This window comes from Poeciliopsis prolifica, unplaced genomic scaffold (genome assembly GCF_027474105.1).
Source record: "Poeciliopsis prolifica strain line A6 unplaced genomic scaffold, Auburn_PproV2 SCAFFOLD003, whole genome shotgun sequence".
Lineage (NCBI taxonomy): Eukaryota > Metazoa > Chordata > Actinopteri > Cyprinodontiformes > Poeciliidae > Poeciliopsis > Poeciliopsis prolifica.
In genome coordinates, this window is record NW_026562378.1 from 618628 (window position 1) to 639914 (window position 21287).

At 40.0% G+C, this 21287-nt stretch overlaps 1 protein-coding gene across 1 annotated transcript in view; it reads left to right on the forward strand.

Moving 5' to 3' along the window:
• Nucleotides 1-21287, forward strand: part of cntn4 (contactin 4) — a 199033-nt gene that overhangs the window by 139702 nt on the left and 38044 nt on the right. The window contains exons 10-11 of the mRNA XM_055026948.1: nt 2861-2990; nt 4280-4430. Coding sequence (XP_054882923.1) covers nt 2861-2990; nt 4280-4430 — 281 coding nt within the window. The remainder of the gene's footprint in view (nt 1-2860; nt 2991-4279; nt 4431-21287) is intronic.

A 21287-nucleotide genomic window follows, 5' to 3' on the forward strand; every position in this document is an offset into this window, starting at 1 on the left:
CATCTGAAGTAAAAGATTCAGGTTTTAGGTAGTGAGTAATCTCATTAAATGCAGGTTAACTGCTGTAGTTAAGGTGAGATGGTTAAAATGTCCCGATTTGCTAGTTAATTGGTGCTGTATCAAAGTAAGCACCAATGATCAAAGTAAGTTTAAAGGTTTTGTTCCTCTCACTGCATGCCACCTGGGAGCTTTGTTCATGTCTGCTGCTGTGCTTGCTTTTCAGTCGAGCGTATATGATAAATTAATCAAAGATCTTGGGAAACAATAAGCAGATTTATCTTACAGTTCTGCTCTGGTGAATAATAATAGAGAGTGTGCAGCTCTGTAGTGGCATTTTCCTTTCCTTGTGTTTTGAAGATTAAACTTAGGAGATTAAGATTCATTTCGATTGATTCAGTTGTTGCTTTCTGTTACTTTTACATCTCCATATTTAAGGAAGGCAGTGAAGAGATTTCAGTTTTGTGTTAAAGCCTTGGGTATTGCCTCTCAATTTGAAAAAGAATACATGTTGATTTTTGCACGTATTTAGAAAGAGACTGAGAGAAGCTTTAGAAATAAAAATGGGTAGAATTCTGTAAAATTGAATTTTTTGTGGATTTTTTGTGGATTGCATTCCCTCCTCAAAAATATACCTGGAGTGTTAACTTGATTTTTTTGTGCTTGTTTGATTAATCTTGTCATATCCATGACAACCGTTGAGCTGTACAAAACCATCAGGTTGGACCTAGTGCTGGTTCGACCTGATGTTGAACCAGCTCTCTGAGGAGGATGTAGCTCCTCCTCAGAGTTACAGTTTCCAAGTTCCCACCTCACAAAGCAGTCCTCCCCCAGTCAGCTCCTTCAGACTAGCCAGCAGCAATTAGAAAACACCTGGTGGAGCTATATATATATATATATATATATATATATATATATATATATATATATATATATATATATATATATATATATATATATAGATATATAGATATATATAGATATATATAAGTGATATATATATGTGATATATATATATATATATATATATATATATATATATATATATATATATATATATATATATATATATATATATATATATATATATATATATATATATATATATATATATATATATATATATATATATATATATCTGCAGCTGTGTGAGGTTTCGGCTTTCCATGCCCTCCGTCTCGTGTTTTCTTCAGACTCACCTTCAGTGTCATTAGAGCCCATTTGAACTCCAGTCGCAAAGGGAGGGGAGGATTAAGGTGCTGTCACATGAAAACGGAGGCTGTCCACACTGAGAGATCACAAACTAATCCTGCATTTGAGCAGGTTGTGCTGGAAATTTCCATAATGCTCAGCAGCTCCGGATGTGCAGGGGCGAGCATCCCTTCTGGCGAGCCAGGCAAATGGTGGCGGGTACCAGTCTGTGCATGAGAGAAGCACTCCCATTTACAGCTGCTATTAATTAGCCATGACATTCCTCTAAAATCAGCAGTTTTTGGCTTTGGGACCTGGGGGCACCATCTGCACCCCTTCTGCAGTGCAAAAATGATTGGCCATGTCATGTGAACTAAACACTGAACTGATTCGGTAGATAAAGAAAAGGCACAATGATATATATATATATATATATATATATATATATATATATATATATATATATATATATATATATATATATATATAGATATATATATATAGATAGATATATAGATAGATCTATAGATATATATATAAGTGATATATATATATATATATATATATATATATATATATATATATATATATATAATATATATATATATAATATATATATATATATATATATATATATATATATATATATAGAGACGGATGACAGGCCCTAAAACATTTACTGCTTGCATTAAGGAGGGATAGGAGAAGTTGAGATAAGACCAACATTTTACTGAACTGAGCCAAAAACCAGATACAGCCAAATATTGGTATAATAACACAAGTTTGCCATATCAAAGACAAAAAACGCTCTTGAACTTGAAAGAAGAGTTATAACAACCAAAAACAATAACGACAAATACAAATAAACTCGCTCTTGAACTTGAAGAGATTTTAACAACCAAAAACAATAAGGAGAAAAGACGTATAACTATTAGCTTAACCTGAGTTGATTATTCAATGGGCTGCATCTTGGCACAAATTTGTAGGATCAGCAAGATGTTACGTTTATACCAACAGAACAACTAAATCTCTTATAATCTGGCATTGCAAGGAAGTCGGTTTCTTACTGACAGGCCTTTATCTCAACAAGCAGAAAAAGAGTCTGTTGGAGATTAAATGCTCAGCTGATCAAGTGATCCAGCTCAGTTTTTTGGTTCATCATACTCTGCAGACGTTAAACACGTTTTAATTTGATGCCTCAACGATGAGCTTGATTTACCCTGCAGGGGACTGAATCTGATAGTCCAAACAGATGAAGAGAAGCTCAGAGCATTACCAGGTACACATCACTTAGTATGTAAAGGGCATACCTACGGGATCTGCAAAGCAATTTTCCGATGTTATGATATTCCTTCCCCTCTTATCCCTTCCTTCTGCTGAAGGGGAAACAGGGCCGGTGGTTCAGCAGGGTGTGTGTGTGTGTGGGTGGGTGATATAAATAGGGCATGGTTTTATTTTTCTCTCATAAACATGTAGATTGATTAGGGTCATTTTCTGCTAGCCTGCTTCCATCCACCCAAGCCTTTCCCTCCATTAGTGATGAAAACCTAGATTTATTGCCACGTCTGTCACTTCTGCGCCATATTTCACAGGCCCACCGTGTGGCTGCTTTTATGTAGATGAGCACTGGGGGAGAAAGGCATATTAAAGGTGTGTGTCTCTGTGTCCACAGGAGCGCGTACAGGTTGCCAATGGGATTCTGTCAATCAGTCGGCTAACCCTGTCCGACACCGGAATGTACCAGTGTGTGGCTGGGAATAAGCACGGCGAGGTCTACTCCAACGCAGAGCTCCGAGTCATAGGTGAGGCTCAGCGTCTCTGGCCCAGAGAGACACAAGCTATGATATGGAGGGCAACTGTGATGGCTACAGCTGTGTGATATTTTTTTAAAAAGTTTTAAAAAACTCAATGACATTTATGAATATAGCGACGGATTTAAACATCCGTCACTATACTCAGAAGTCCTTCATGGCACTAGCACTCTTCATCTATCAGCCAATCAGAGAAGATATCAGCATTTTATTCAAGAGTTGGAACGACAAGCCCCGCCTACTTGGGAGTGACTTGTGGCATTTTTGGGAAATTGTAGTTGACAATTTTAGAAATTCAACATGTTTGAATAACGCAACTTTCATGAACTGTGATGCTGTGAGAGTTCTAGTGGAGCCAGCTGCACACTGTCCAGAAAAAAACAGAACAAACCATCATCCTCCCACCACTTCCTGTCATCTCCTTCGGCATTTTCAGCAGTAGTAACGTCAGGACTCTTGTGATGCGACAAAAGTTTTTCCATTACAGTTTTGCAAACTATATCTATTTTCATACGACCAAAACAGCCATCTTATCCTAGCTCAAAACTTATTGAAAAACATGAGTCTGAGCAAAATTATTTTTGTAATTTCGATTTGTTCAATTTTATAGTTAATGGAAGCACAGCTAGTGTACGGCCATCCTGCAGCAAAGAAATTGTTTTACCAGAGATGCTATCAGTCTTTCCCTGGTCTGTATCTGCAGTTTGATTTGTCTCCCTCCCTGTACGCCATGCGATCAGAAGACATCCCACCTTTCTGACCACTAATTGAAAAGCATTAATTATAAGATGAATGTGTCTGACTGACAGTGACGTACATCAGATTTGTTCAGCTGAGAAGTCTTGGCCCATCTGCCTTGTCAAGATTGTCAGTCTTCAATCTCAGCCTCCGTTTCTCCTTCAACATATCACATCCAGATAATGTTCATGCAAAACTCTCTGTTCAAAGGAAAGAAGTGCTGATTGTTTGAGACGGTAGCATAGCTACAAATTGGACTTAAACAAAGGGGGTGAATCACATGCTCTCTAACAGAGAATAATACTAATAAACCAACATCAAACTTCACATCAGATGTCTGATTGCTAATTATGCAATCTCATTTCTTTGAATTACCCATGGTGGGAAATTTTGCTTTTTAATGAGCTCATTTTGAAAAAAAAAAAAAACTGCCTGTGGTGCAACATGTTTAATAAGAGATAAGTGGTCAGAGATAAATTAGACAAAAGAAAGTCTTCACAGAGATAGTTTAACAGACAATTGTTGTGATTCTCTTCTCTCAGCCGTTGCCCCGGATTTTTCCCACAATCAACTGAAGAGTCAGACGCTGGTGAAAGTGGGAGGAGACATCCTCATTGAGTGCAAGCCCAAGATGTCTCCTTGGGGCGTGATCTCATGGCGAAAGGGCAGCGAACCCCTGCAGGGGAGCAGCAGGTAAAACATTGTTTCATGTGGTTTGGTTGCGTCTGTCTCCTGCCAGAACTGCTGGATATTTCCCCTTGCTCACCATTAGTAAGGTTCAGATTCTTGAAGTACTCTGCTGGGTGTGTGGGTCTGTGTTTGAAGAAACTGAAGACGGCCTAACAAACGAACATGAAGCTGCTTAGGGTTGCAAGGAAAGTATTTCTATGCATTCAGTTCAACCGCTCGAGTTACCTTGTAGAATCACTTTTCTCCACAATGATAGATACAACTCTATAACATCAGTTCTCAGGTAACTCCACAGATTCTCAGTTGGATATAAATCTGTACTGGGTTGGTCAAACTGTTCACGATGCTTTGATTGAAGCTGTTCTGTGGAGTTTGGCAGATTGTCCATCTTGATGGTATAGATGCAGTTTTAAGCGTTTTGCTGCTTCTTACAGAATTTCCATCAGGAAGTGTCCATCTTGCTATCAAATACCATCGGTTTCTCCTGTCTCCTATACAGAAAACCATCTTCTGCAGGAAACTGTTGCTGCCACCATGTTTTACTGTGGGAATGATGAGCTTAGGTTGATAGGTTTTTGCTGTGACCCCAACATGGCTTATGACTTCTTAAGCCTTTGTTTCAACACTTTTCCACTCTTCTGATTGATGTGGTGCAGACTTGGTTAGTAGAGCACAGATCTAAGCTGTATATCTGTGCAGCTCCTCCAGGTTCAAGGCATCCATATGTGGGGCATACATTGTGTGGAAGTCAGTGTTGGGTCAAAGTGTGCACCTACCAGACACGTCTAAGCATAGGTACATCTGTACGACCATGCACTCAGAATGGGAAACAGTGCTCTGTATCTTTTATATGCGATACAGAGCTGATGAGGGCAAGTCGGCATAATCAACCCGACTGCCACTTTGCAGCAATGACATTTTTGCAGTGGAGAAGAAACAGTGCTAGATGTCCAACTAACTAAACAAAAGTGCATGTTTCCATTAGGATTATGAGAACTGAAGGAATTTGCCATGACAAATGTAGAAAATCAGTTCTTTCAGCTATGAAATCTCAACCGTCTGTGGTTGACATTTCAACCACTGACTGCTCGTCCACACTGATCGAAGAATATATAAAGTCTGTCCTTGTGTGTACTATGACTTCTTTTCAGATTAAAGGCTCTGCCATACTCGGGTCTACTTCACATCATGGAGGTCTGTGTGTATTCAAGGCAGAATCTAGGCAGAGTACTCCAAGCAGATGTCTGCCAGACATGTCTGTACATAGGCCAGTCTTTATGACCATGTACTCTGTCGCACTGTAAGCTTGCTTGCAGTAACAGTGTTCACATCAAACTATTTAGTATGCCACATCGAGGTGATAAGGTTATTAGTTTTAACCATCACTGAGTAAAATGTTGGAAATCATTTTACTCAACGATAAAATCTCAGCCATCTGTGAATAGCGAGACGCTTAATGTTGTGCATGTCCAGTTTGTGAGTTTAGGTAGACAGCCATATTTTGGTAGGTTTGGAGTTATCTCATACTTTTCGTATGTTAGGATGTTGTGTTGGACAGTGCAGTTTGAGATGTTCTAGCATCATACATTCGCTGGTCTTCACAATGCTTTGTTCATGGCTTCCTCTAACAACTAAACTTTGAAATTCAGTCCCAATCTCTACCAATTAGATCACTTCTGAATGTAATTATTTGCACTGTATTTTTTTGAAGGGTATAGTTTATAATATTCATTGTTTTCTCCACTACCTTGAATCCAAGACCTTGAATTTCTTTTTTGAAACCATCCCAGTGCAGCCTGCAGGTCAAATCCTGAGAAGTTTCTCAGTGCTACCTGGACGTACCGTCAATAAAAACTATAAAACAGAAGGAGGAAAATGTCAGTAATCATGGAGCCATAGCTGGAATGAATGTCTGGTAATGCAGCTGCTCATGGATCATATTGCTGGTATGAAGGGAACGGTGATACTAACTGAATACATCACTATCACTTTCTACACAGAATGCAGTCGAATGTCACACTTGTAGACTAGTAGGACAAACTGTCACACACTCTCCTGTATTACTGCAAAGAAGAAAAGTGCTGACCTGGAATTTTACGATCACAATGAGGAACGCAGCGTTTCCTCTCAATCTGGACTAGTTCGTTTCCTGTTGCACTCACAAAAGAGAAGTGATGTTCATCAGATCTTACTGATGTGCGATCAATATAACAGTCTTGTTCTGATCTCCACTAGGACTTTTGTGTGTATAGTTTGCTTGTTTTCTCCTTGCATGCATGAGTTTTCCCGACCACATTGAAGCTGGAGCTTTTTACTGCTTTGGAGAAACAACGAGATAGAAATACAACGTTTGTAAAATTAGCTACATAAGACGGGAGTTTTTCCAATAGAGAAGTTACTGTAGCAAAGTTATGAATGGGCTCTTTACTGATATGATGCTGTAATTGAAACCAGAAGTTTACATACACTGAATAAAAATACACATGCACTGTTTTTTTCTGTCTGAAGTAAAATCAGAGTTAAGTCTTGTTTTAGGCAAGTTAGAAAATAAGTTCTATCTGCTAAATACCATAATGATGAGAGAATATGTGAGAGATTTATTTATTAATGTCTTCAAAATCAGAAGTTTATAGGTGGTCTAATAAATGAAGCCAGTTCTTTTCTGTTTGCATAAGTTCTCATACACAGACTCTACGTTCCCTTCTCACTAAACTGTTTTGTGTTTTATAAAATTATTCTGGATCTTAAAATACCAATATTCTGATGACAGAGATATGAATTACTTTGCTGAGTTATTTTGATAAAAGTTTCCGAACCAGGATTTGAAGGTAAGTTAGAGAAACGGTGCAGGTGTGTTAAATTCATATACCCATGGTACATTTCAAAATGATTTAGTGAAATGTAACAAGATATATTATGAAATCAATATGAGGCTGAAATGCCAACGCAGCCAGGGAACAACAAAGCAATATTTTTTATCTGTTTCATCGCTACAGAAAAGCTGTGCTCAAGCATCGTGTTGTTGCTTTAGCAAACGGAGTTCTTTAATAGGAATGGTTTTAAATTTGTAACAGGACACCTTCCTTGAATTGCTGTGTGTTGCTTAAACTTAAGTTGGGGGTGTTTTCAAAGAGTTGAGCAGTGCATTTTGAAATGCAGGGAAATTCTTCATTGTATCTCCAGAGGGATTCCAAGGCACTCCTCACATGTGGTAGCAGCCGGCTGAGAGGAAGAGAACAGCGTGAGGCCTAACTGAGTAATGGATAATGGGATCCACTGTGTTTTATCAGCAGCTCTTTGGTGGGGGCCAAACAGACCAGCTGCTGAGTAAATTCAAAGTGCTAATCAAGTAGTTTTCACCTCAGTGGGGAGGGTGGAGGCTCCAGAAATCAAATGAGTCCACTCCTGACACGCCGCCAAGCTTCAGAGGAGCAGAGGGTGAGCCCACAGTCCGACCTTGCGTGACCTCGGAGATGTGATTGTCTGCTTCACGTAACGTTGGAGCGTGTCTCTCTGGGTGAAGTGTGAAGTCTGGCCCTGAAACGTCACTGCTGGCAGGAGGGGGTCACCCAGTGGGTGTCAGCACCCGAGCACGGCTTCGTTCCGACAGCAGGGCTGTGTGCTCAGCGTCTTGCCAAGGTTTTGCATATACACAAAGCAGTGTTGTTGCTTGTCAAACAAAAGTGGAAGGGGAATTTGCATAGTGGTTTCGCTCCTGGTGCCCTTCAGTTGCCCTGTGCCACTTCAATCACGCTGCACTCAGACCTTTTTGAATCTGTTGATTTGAGTTTATTGTTCAGAGTGATTTCAAATGTCTGGGGCTGGAGTGTTAAACAGCCGTCGCGACAGAGTGATTAACCAATCAGAGTTATTGGTAATGGTGCTTTGGTGGAATTTATTTTCATCAAATTCTTGCATTTTTTGTCTTCTATTAATGTACTGTTGGAAAAGTCTTAAAAAGCTGAGAATTAAATTTTACTCATAGCTGGATACTCAGAAAAAAAGGAAATATATTTGTAATTCTACATCTAATTCCCTGTTATGTTGTAGTAACAGCATCCATCCATCCATCCATCATCCATCCATCCATCCATCCATCCATCCATCCATCCATCCATCCATCCATCCATCCATCCATCCATCCATCCATCCATCCATCCATCCATCCATCCATCCATCCATCCATCCATCCATCTATCTATCTGTAATCGGCTTGTTGCCCTTAAATAAATGATTTGAGTGTCTGAGGCTGCTCCTAAATTAAAGAGAGAATCACAGCTTCACAATCACAACTCGACTCAGTCCACACTGGTTCATATTGAAATGATTTCTATCCCAGAGGCTGTAGCCAGCCAGGAATTAGGAAAGCCGTTTATGTAGCTTGAAAACACGTGTCAGCTCCTTTAAATGTGCTGATTGCGTCTCTCCTTGTCTCTCTTTCCTATTATCTGCTTCTCTGCTCATCCGCGACATATGCACACTCGAGCCACGCTGTTGTGCACATCACAAGGAAAAATGCTCAGCATCTGCTGCGGTAATCATTGGATCAATCTGCCTTTTAAACGCACTCTAAGTCCTGGATTTGGGTTCACTGTGGCGTTAAGTCATATCATGCTGTCTGAAACTGTGACATTACTTTTGCTTTTTGCATTTTGACTAATGGATGTGATTTACCAATTTTCTTGTTTTGTGTCATGGCAAAATTTTTGAAATGATGCACAAGAATCGAACCTTTATGAAATTCATCATGTCAAAATGAGGTGTTCATGAACTGGTTCTCCTTGGTTCATCTGAGTTATTGAACTGCTTTGAAAGGGTATTATGCAAAATTGATCAAATTGGCATTTGACCTCAATGCAAATTTACTTTCTAATCCAACACTTCTGTCTCTTTAAGAAAGTTCATGCACTTTCTGAAAACTCTACCTTCTGAAAGTCATCACAACATGGCTCCTCTATTAACCCTTTAACGTTTTTACCAGCGTTGCTCTGAGAAGTAGCTCCTATAATGAGCTCAGTAGATGAGCAGTTCCACCAGGTGTTGCTAATTGCTGCTGACTAGTCTGAAGGAGCTCAGTGGGGGAGCTGCAGGAAGGGCAGGGAAACGTGGAAACTGCAGGTCTGAAGAGGTGCTGTGCCTTGAAGGTGGAGGTAGGTCCATTGAGGTGTTTTTCACAGCTGAATGGTTGCCATGGAGATTAAAGAATCAAGGCAACACTCCAGGTATGTCTCTGATGAGGGACTATTATAACTCATTGATGTAAATCTCAAAAAGTCAATTTTACATAATGCATTCTCCATTAAATTCCACTCACAGTGGTCTTAAAAAGTCTTCAGTTTGAGTTGGTGGGACCAGCAGAAGCCCTGAATCCTGTTCACAGGACAGCTGTGATGCTATATCCCTGTATAAACCTCCTCAGTTTCATTGATTTTCATGACCTTGTTGAGCTGCTTGTAGCTCCTGTTCCAGATATTTTATCTATTTACTCAACAGCAGTATTTTGGACGCACACCTGCCTCCACATCTAGGAAATAAAAGGAGGCACAAAGTCAAGTTTCAACACACTTTGTTCTCTCGAATGGCTTGATGTAACAGAGGCCTCGGTTAGTTTTTGGTTTGCTCGATGTTTCTTACCAGCAGTAGTAAATCACACACCACCAATCTGTTGTGCAGCAAATTCCCAGTTAAGTTTGGAAGCCCACCCGTAGCCTCTCCCCATTGCTTCACACAGCCTTTGTAATCACAGCCACCGTCCAGATGATTATGCTGCAAAAGATGGAGCCAAATAAACATTTTTTTCGTACTCATTAGCTGTGTAATATAAGCTTTGAATCGCATTTCTGCACGCACTGTGTACAGCACTGATGAAGTAATTACGTTTGTGTGCATGAGGAGTTGCGTGCGTGCATGTCTGAGTCGGTCTGCATGGTTACACAACTGTGCAGAAAGGTGCAAAATCATTAGAGGTAGCTGCGAACCCCTTTTGTTGAAGATTAATTGCCTTAATTGCATTAGCACTCCAGAGTGGCTTCAGCAGAAAGGGAACCTGTGTCACCAGCTGGAAATCCATCTTCATAGCAGCAGCCTCGTTTTTCTTTTTTTTTTTTTTTTTTTGGTAGGACACAGGCAGAAGGAGGGTATGTCTTATCTACCCCAGACAACCCTGCAGGGACGAGGTTTAGATGACATCAGCTGGAACAAAGCAGCTAAGAGCGCAGCGCAGAGCAGAGCAGAGCGGAGCGGAGCGGAGCAGGTCTTGCTGATCAGGATGGGAGCCGGCCCTGCCAGCTACACACACCAGCCTGCAACAGCATTTGAATATGTCACTACAGAGGAGAAATGGAGTGTGTCAGGTTGCTCATGGCAGGCGAGTTCAATCAGCTGTTGTTTCACAAGCTGCAGCGTTGAGTCTGCATTGCTGCCTCCTGCATTAAACACAGGGATGAATACTCCATGTTTCTTTCCTAAAACAAACATCTGGCTTGGACCTTTGAGTCAGTTCATGTAGGTGTCGTCCAAGTTTCACACCCTCAACACAGCAGGTACAAGTACGCTGTAAAAACCAGTCCAATCACAACAAGCAATTAATCTGTTAATTGTTTGATAAATTAATCTGATGTTTTGATGGGCAATTTATTTACGGTTTCTGATGTTTGTGTTTTTTATTTTTATTTTATTTATTGTTTTTGGTTGATGTGTTTTATTTTGGATATTGGCTGGCAATGGTCTCAAAACAACAATATTATCAATTGTTGTGATAATGATCATGACAAACCTACTTATGAGGTATTTTTCCATTTATGAAATAATATGCCAGTGGAACTGATACTTTTTCTATCTTAATCAATATTAAGGAATTATTTAAACAGTCTCCTACTTCTTGCTGAAAAGCTACTTGAAACTTAGCTTTGTCTTATTTCAAGTGAACTAAGATCTGGGCGCATCCTAGCAGCTGTACACACAAACATGGTGATATTTTGCAATAGATTCTGAAATCAAATCAAATAGTTCTGGGCAAGTTAGTGCCAAAAATGATAATTTCCCTTTTTTATATTCAGATTTTTTTCTTTCACTGTTTCACAAGGTTTTGAATTAATAAGTTTAGATGTGAGTTTTATCCTTGCTTGTTTCTCCTTTGAACTGTTGATCCATTTTTGGTGCACATTTAACAGAATGAGCAGCAGCAGATTAATCAGTGAGCATGACAAATGTTGGTATCAGGATGTTCTCTGGCTCATACTGTTGCCTGGAGCAGTTTAAAAGATCGTCAGCTACATTTGTTTGGTACTTCATCTCATGTCTTTGAATGTTTAAAGCTAATAGAAAACCATTCAACGAGCAACTAATTTGCTACATGTATTCTCAGCTTCCTAACCTTATTTTATGTTAAAAAACCCACATTAATAATTGTTTTAACAAAGTCTCTTGTAGCATTATTGTTGGTATCCTTAACAATCATTTGGAAATGTATTTTAGTGGTTTTTTGGAACTGAATTTTCACATTTTTAATTTTCTTCGAAGGGTAAATTTGTGTGGGTGTAAGTTCAGACCCAGGAAACAGTCCAGGTGCCTAGAAAAGATTCCTACATTTAAATTACCCGTTTAGGCTGTTTTCACACCGGATACAAAGTTTCAACATTTGTCACATATTCAGCTGGTGTAGTTTGCTTTCACAAAATCCTGGGCAGTAAGGACAACCAGTGAAGAGAACCAGTGAAGGGCATGACATGAAAACCTCTGAAAAAGACAATCAACTTCCTCCTTCGCCAAATGTAAACAAAAATGGAGTAGCGTCAGATTTTAGCATTGGTAGGATTTCTCTTTCGTGTTTGGAAAAAATAGCATGAGTAATTTCTGCTGCTGATGCTACACACATACATTTCTTTTGGTTGTATTTACCCAGAATCCCTTGCCCTTTGGTCAACTTCCTGCTTTAGGAGTGGTCTCCATTCACACATATGCTCCAGATTTCACTTCAACCAACTGAGGTCTGGTTTGCATCAGACCTCAGTTGCTCATTGAACCTCTGCAAACGAATCAGACTTTCTAAACAAAAACTGGAGTTTAACTAACGCGGCACAAAGAGGGCTGGTGTGAATGCACCCTGAGTGTGTATTAGGTGTGACTGTGACTCTGTGGGTAGAGTAGTTGTCTTGTGATTTGAAGGTTGTAGGTTTCAATTCCAGCTTCCTGCCACATGTTGAATTGCCAGTCAATCTGTGTATTGGTTTATAAATGTGTGTGCAAATGTAAATGTGACTCACTTGATTGGGAAAGTGCTATAGTCCATTTATTCCAAAGGTATTCCTTTGAAATATGGGAATTTAGAAGAAAAATTTGGTGTCTTCTGATTGTAACCTGAAAACCAAAAATCTTTCAGGGGACAACATGATTGTCAATCTTTTGCTGTGGCTGCTTTGGTCAGCCACAGCAGTCTGAAGTCTTACTGACCCCCATTGGGGGGTGAGCAGAAGAGAACAGCCGTTTACTCTATACATGAGTAAATGAGTGCTCAGAAAGCTGCACTCCAGAAAGAATCAGTGTCAAGAGAACACCAACGCTGCTGAAGAGGCGTAAGCGTTGAACTTTGCACTAATTTCCTTTATCACACTTTTCTTTCCGTTATGCCGCTGCGCCGTTTGAGGAGATTTTAATAAGAATCCTGTCACATGTCTCAGGGCTTAATTTTATGAAGACTTTGAAATAATATACGCTGTAGGGAAACAGGTGTAATAATAAATGGTATAATTTAATGATCCGTGTGAACGGATGGTCCACCGGCGCTATTTCAGTCTCCTCATTTCTCAGGACACACGCTGTTATGCTCATCAAAAAAACACAGTGTTTATCATGTTTAAAAGTCACTTCGCATTTATTTCCCATCAAATCTCTAATTTTCCCCCATTTGTCTCTAATGGAACATCTGCTTGTGAAGAGAAGCTCCAACTCTCCTTGGAGGCTGGCGGTGAGTGAGCCGCGCAGAGGCTGAATACTGAAAGCTTCTGCACCCATAAGGCCTTCTTTCATCACCTCGCCTCCAGTCGAGGTGTGCTACCTGACAAGGTGGCGGTGGCGGCGGACAGCTGACTGCGTCTTTTCATTTCTGCTGGGCCGCCACACACACCTCTGCGCTTTTTTGCCTTCTCTCAAAAGCAACATGAAGGAGCTCGGTCTGTAACTGCCCCCCACCTCGATGCTGAGAATGGAAGCAAAGTGAGGATTAGTGCTTTGCTGATGCTGCCAGTTGCAGACAACACCCAGCACTGTTCAGAGGTGCACACACACACACACACACACGCACACACACGCACACACACACACACACACACGCACACACACACACACACACACACACACACACACACGCACGCACACCCACACACACACACACACACACACACACACACACACACACACACACACACACATGCGCACACACCCACATGCACACATACACATCGGTGCTGCAGATTAAATGTTTTATTTATCCAAACATGTGTCGGAGTTAGAGCTGCTCAGGAGGTGGAAATAATCTTATTGGTGGCTTCAGACCTCGACAAGCTGAAATCTGCTTTTCTTTAGGAGGGAAACTCAGGTAGAGGGTTTCATTGGTTGGTACTAGATTTACTAGCAGACCTCCTTTATAACTGAGATCCTCTTTTCATTCATTTGTTCCCATTCAAGTCCCAAGATGAAGGGGTTTAGGGTCTCATGAAGTTTTCAAGGTATTTCAAATGAACACTTTCCTGTCCCACTCCTGTCTGGACTGGTGTTGATTTTCATGGCGTACGACATGCGAGTTTGAAGTTTCCATGGGGTTATTTATTGGTGGGTTTTGATGCGTATGCGCACTTTGCTGTTGTGGATTATAGGCATTGAAAACATTTTTTTCTGTTGATAGTCCTCATTAAGGTCTACTGGTTTTAGTGAAAAGTTTAAACAAACTAGCCAGACTAAAGGACTTTTACACACAGAGGGCAGCACAGCTCCCTCCCCATTTCCTTCAGAACTTGTTCAGCAAGATAATAATTGCTTTCCCTCCTCCAACAAATTGACCGGTGAAATTTGTGCATGTCAAATTTGGAACTCACACATGTAGACGTTCACATGTAGACGTTCACATGTAGACGTTCACATGTAGACGTTCACATGTAGACGTTCACATGTAGACGTTCACATGTAGACGCTCACACACGGGCGATGTTGAACTTTTGTCATTGTCGCTGCCGTTGCTATAGCGCCCTGGTTGTAGGTTTGTGGTTCGCCTTTCGCTGTGGTTAGTCAAAAAACTTCACATCTACCATTCTAATGTAGATGTGAATGTAGATGTAGATGTGCATGTGGGTCTGCAAAACAAAATGCCATCGTCTGGTTTTCAATTTGTCTTGCTGTTTCCTTGTAACTTGTGACTTAGCTGGAAAAGAATACACTCTTAGGCTCTGCATGTTGCTAGGAAACATCACAGTAGATGTACATCTACTGAACAGAGTGTTGTTAAAGTCAGCTAATGTGCTAAAAGTAAAACTATTTGTGTCCTCATTGTGTTTTCAGTGACATTTGTTTTTCAGTGGGGTGTACTTTATAGTAATAGGTTTCCAGATGAGCAGGCAATGAAATGTAGACCACGATGAACTGAATTGGATGGATTTGATTTCCAAGTACTGCATGAAATACAAAATGACCATGGTGTCCTCCAGGAACGATAGACAAGCAGACAGACTGATAATTGATTCAGTTTGATCCATTATGGCTCACAGATAATCCATGTCATATTATCTTTTGAAAGTTTTTTTTGGCTCTATAGATAATGTGAGAAGGGGAGTCCCAAGGTCATTGGGTCAGAACAGTCTTTAACACAATGTGTCAGACATAAATCTTCTCTTCGTTTGAAAACAAACCGAAATATGAAAATTCTTAGTTTATTGCAAACATCTTGTGTTGTTCTTATGAATACATTATTACATCTCATAATATAACGACTTATCATCACATCATCACTGTATGAAGTCTGCCTTCACATTTACAAGCAGAATGAATGCTAATGTTAGCTTTGTGAAAATGTAAATGAAACATTTAAGAAGCTCTTTGATCTCTCAGGGGCTTTATTAAGATAATCTGAGCTAACGTTTGTGTTTCAGTCACCGCTGCTAGCGGCTGTTGTATTTAGAGACAAACAAACCAATTTCTAGATGAATCTTATTTTTAGCTGATATTGCTGTACCTCCGACATCCCAGTGTACCGTTCAGGGGCAGAAGACTTCACTTCATGTAACACCACATTTTCATCATCAAACTGACTGAGCAGTTGTTGAATTAGCTCCTATTTTCCTCCTCTCTCTTTTCCAAATGGCCTTACTTTGTTTTTGTTTGTTTTTTCAGAAAAAAATAGAGAAAATTTATTTTTGAATAAACTCATATAAATCTTTAAAGTGCAATAAAGTGAATTCTCAGATGTTTTCCGAGATTAGGTTGGAAAACTCTCTTTATTTCCTCCTGCATCCCGTGTGTGGCTTGCTGGGATTATTTTTATCTGGGAGATGATGGCTGATATCATTTTTCAAAGTGTGAATCCACTGGTGCAGCATGTGTAATCCATCTTGGTTCCTCTGACAATTTCCTGTGAAACATGTGTGTTCTCTTTATTCCTGAAGGGAAGCCTCGGCACATGAGTACAGATGAATATCTCTGGAAGGGGAATAAAGCGCAGCCGCAATTTGTGATTAGAGGAATCTTCTGGAAGTACACGCACAAATCCCCTCTGCCCTGGGCCGATAAATTTCTTCCCCTCGCAAGTGCAATTACCACCACAATCGCATCATCTTCCATGGAAAGGAATTAGACTGTTTGGCTTCTTTCACAAGATGACCTCAAATCACGGAAATGCTATTTTTCAAGTAGCTTTATGTACAATGTAGCCGGAGGCGATATGGACTTAACCTTGGAAAAAAACTTTTATTGTGATAACAATAAAAGTGGTGATGAGAACAATGTATTATTTATTATATAATTATGACTGCATGGCACAGCATTCATAACCACACAAACATTAATACTGCTCTTGGAAAAATGTGTAATACACATCTTTAGGAAACCAGTTAGGTAAAGAAGTGTGATTTAATTGTTTTTATCATTTCATATTTTCAATTTCAAGAAACAGTGGAGAAAATCCTGACTATACAATTCTTTTTTTAACATCGTAAATTGGAATTTATCACCACAGTAAATCTAAATTCTTATGAAAAGAAATTTAGCACGAAACAAATGATACATTAAATGCCCACCCTCTTAGTGCAACTTATCAATATCGAGGTCTTAAATGTTCTGTGTTTAAAACTGTAGAAATGTTTTCCTCTGGGTCTCCCAATGGGATGTGCCTGGAACACCTTAGGTATCCTTACCAGATGCTTGAGTCATCTCATCTGGTTCCTCTCAGTGCAGAGGAGCAGTGGCTCTACTCTGAAGCCTATCACTAAGGGGGAGTCCAGTCACCCTGCAGAGGAAACTCATTTTAGCCGCTTGTGTTCTTTCAGTCACTGCCAAGAGTTTGTAACCATAGATGAGGAGAGGAAAGCCTCAACTTTGACTCAGCTCCCTGTGCCATTTCAGATCAGTACAGCGCTTACATCACTGCAACACAGCACCTTGTGACGTGTTGATCTCCTTCCCCATTTTTCCCTCATTTGCTAACAAAACCCCAAGATACTTTTTTTTTTTTTTTTCTTGGTCAGGTGGACAGTTACCGTAGACCTTGGCAACCTGATCCTCAGCTACAAACATGGACCTTTTTCTTACAACACAGGCAAATTACAACTGTTGATAGCGATGAGTTTGTCCAAATCCCGGGGCTGCATCCTTCAAAGGCCACATCTGAGGCCTTCAGCAGCAAAGGTCGTCCACATTTGAGAACACCTTCAAATGTGGACAAATGCTTCCTTCTTTTCTCAGATTCCACATCTCAGTTCCTGTGGGCAATTAGCATTAATTGCCCATTTGGCAATTAACTAATAAATCTGAAATCTGTCTTCATGGTCAACAAAGAATCCTGCCTACCAGGTCAGCCAGGTCTGCAGACTTCAGAGGCAAATCCAGAATGTTTTATAGTATCCCGGCATTTAAAGCCTAAAATGATTAAACAGAGCAACTTTGTTATACTTGTTTATCCTGTTAATACTCTTACTTGCCCTCAAGACCTAACTGATTAACAGACGTGTCATAGTAAGGCACATCTATTTCTTCTTTTCTGGCTTTCTTCTTTTCATGAAAAAATATAGTTTTCTATTGAATACTAATATATTCCCCTGACCTGATACCTTGTATCAAGTTGCTTATATGGAAGATGTCTAATTTAGAGTCTCTTTCTCTCAGAACATTTGCATTGCTCTCTTGCTGATTCCTACTGTATCTAGCACAAACGAAAATATGAAAAATAGGGAGAAAACTTCATTTAGCAGCCAAAAGTGCATTTTCTCTGTTTACATTATGGTAATTCACAACAGAGCAGCTACTATGGTGTGAATTTCATAGAACAGGAGATTAATAACCGTGTCACAGCCCTGCCCTGTAGCCATGTTTCTGAAAAGCAACGATACTTCCAAAGACTTTTCAGTGTTAGCTGGCTGGTGCCCTGGAGACAAGACTTTACACACAATGAACCACAGGAGAAAAAAAATCGTCTGCTGCACCGCCTGGAACGTACTACCCTATTAATAAGAAGAAACAGTATGCATCCCTGCTTGCAGCTGCAGTGCTTTTGTGGAGATTTGGCGTGCAAGTGCTTATTTTCTGTCAGTCATTCTTAATCATTTGCTCAGCTTAAAGCACGAGCTCGCTGCGACTGTGGGCACAAGAGAACTTATGATTTTGTTTTTCGGCTGTGACTGACTCTTCCAAAAGATGGCTGTCAGGCTGGCTTTTTCTACCAGATTGGTGATAATTATCTGTAAGGTACAATGCTTTCAGTTCAAGGATTGATGGACTGAACTGTAATTAGACTTGAAAAAAGTGAATAGATTCCACACTGCTTTCCTGGCTTTCTTCTGTAATCTACTCTATTAGTTCTATTCACTTGAGAAAAGCAAAGATAAACCATTTTATGTCAAGAGTTTTTTTTTGTTTAAGGTACATAAACAAAAACATGAAAGACAGGCATTTACTTCTGTTCCATCTAAGTCATTGGGTGATTTAGGTAAAACGTACACTGCTCATGCTGCCTCTGCTGGTTTATTCCAACTCTGGAGAAAACTGGAACAGAACAGAGATGCACTGATCAGAGTTTCATGGCAAACACCTGATCTTTTGTCAGACCACGCTTCAACAAATTCAAAGTAATTTTAGGCAGTTTGTTTTTCTCCTAAACAACCATAGTTAATATAAATATCGATTCACATAAGAATTTCAATTCTCATTTACTACAAGTCAGAATAACAATAAAATCCCCCCGAAATCAATTTTATACAACAAATCGGCTTTTTGTCTGCCATTTTGTAACTATGGGGGACATTTAGACATCATAAGAGTAAAAATTTGGACTTATATCGGTATTTACTGAATGCTCGAGGAAACTCATGTGAAGAGCTTCAATGTTTGCAAAATTCACAAGATAAAGATTGGACACTTCAAGAATACTGCAGGTATGCTGTTCCATCCCATACATGTTTTACTAAATTTGTTTTCTCATGTATACACGCAAATATAGAGTTTTCTCAAATCTCCATTTTGGTCTGAGTTTTTGTCTGTAGTGATATTGAAGGGATATGAAAGGCCAAAGTGCACAAAAATTTATTTGTTTTCCCTAACATGCAGTTACATCTGAAATTGACATGCAAAACATGCAAAAAAAAAATTGCCCAGCACTTACAAGTGTTTGATTGCTGCAATACATTTTCCCTTTGATTGTTGAGGAGCTTATGAACATTTTAACACAACAAACACAATTTAATATCATATTTCCTCTTACATTATTTTTAATATTTTATGAGAAATGTTTGTCTCATTTCCTTTAGAAAATAAACTTTTGTCTCTTTTCCATACCCTAATCATGTGCTTCCTGTTACTATGTTACTATAACTCCAACTACAGTGACATAATCTGTAAAAATGTCAAAAATGTGTCATGATACTCGATAGTGTTGAGCCAGCCATCAGAAATCCCAGAAATAAAACTTGATTTGCGTACTCTCTACCCGACGGTCAACTTTGATGACGATGTCCTCAGAATAGGTGGTGGATTCATTTAGCGGTCCTGCTGCATCAAGTCAGATGCAGATCCTCTTCGCTGGCATCTGGCTCTGCAGGTTTCGGTGTCCTGACTCCACGCCTCACAGCTGGACTTGATTTATGCTGCTGACAAGGCCGTTTCTCTGCAGCGCCGCACGCTGTGGGGAGCCTCTGGAGAACGGCCTTTCGATTTATCTCTGGCCGCCTCGCCCCTCCCTGTTTCAGTACTTCAGGGTCTTTAAAGCAGCCGAGAGCACCGCCCCACACTGGAAGTGGAGTCCCTCACCCTTGTCCCGACAAACGGTGACCTCACATTTTTCTTCCATTCACTAACCACACTTACAGCCTCTTGCCTGTGGCGTGGTCAGCAACACGGGATGTGGGTTTTTTTTTTTTTTTTTTTTTTTTTTTGTTTTGTTTTTTTGATAGAATTATGATTCCTGAAATCACCCTCAGGTAAGTCGACTGCAGCCAGTTTGAGTTGGACACAGCAACACAAGCTCGCCTTATCTGGGAGTTTACCACGATGGAGAAAAAAAATAAACACATTATCTAACACATTTCCCACTTTTTTGAATGAAATAACTGGGGGTTTGGAAGTGAATCCTCACTGGAGTAGCGAGTCAAGGAAACTATGTTTCCACCAAGGCAATAATCCGTGTGTACAAAACGGCCTCAGCTAGGACTAATTATTTGGTGAAATCACCGGAGCCGGTAACGATCTTTCTTCCTGCGGTCTCATGGCTGAGTGATTTCACTGATAGAATCTTAGCCCCCATTTCGACGAGCTGGTTTTTATTTACCTCATTAATTAGGTCGAAAGGCTTCCGGGGCTGCAGTCACTCTGGCAGCACAGCATCTCAGAATCACTAAGCATTCAACAATAGTCCTGAATGAAACCCTCAAATCAGAAGCGCTCTATGTTTACTCGTCCTGTTTGCAGACTGAATTTTGATGAGTGCTTTGGAAAGTTTAGGTTTGACAATGAAAAGTATTTTCCTCCATCCAGATTTCTTCTGTGTTTACTTCTATCATTAAACAAATCTTAAGGGACAAGAGATATCCAAAAAAAATCTGACAATAGAACTGCACTTTAAATCATGAATTAATTGTGAGTTGTGTTGTGGCTTCAACGGTAGGGACAACCTCCACCAAGTTTGACTCTAGGCATGCTGTTCACTTCATTGAAAGCTAATGGAAGCACTCTCCTAAAACGTTCAACTTTTGTCTCATCAAATGTCAGAATATTTTTCCACAACCTTTGAGGCTAAATAGGTCTTTCCCACTTATGACCTACCTTAATGAGGCTCAGCTGGGTTCTGGTTGTTTGTAAGGTTTTCCACTAGTAACGGTTACGTGGTATCTGCCTCATTTTAGCACCTACATCATTGGAGTTCCAAGCATTTAGAGTCTATATACTATCAGCTAATAAGTGGCTAAGGAGTGGAGTCACTGGTGGTGTCACAAGAGTAACTCCCCAACAATAATACTAATTCTTGTGAAAACTCATCACAACCACTGCTGGTATTTGGAGTTTTTCAGGACATTGGTAGCCTGGCCAGTGGCCACACATTTGCTCTCAGTTCCCATCTTCCTTCAAGGATTTCTCCCAATTGACTTTCACTGTGGCTGAACTACAACTAAC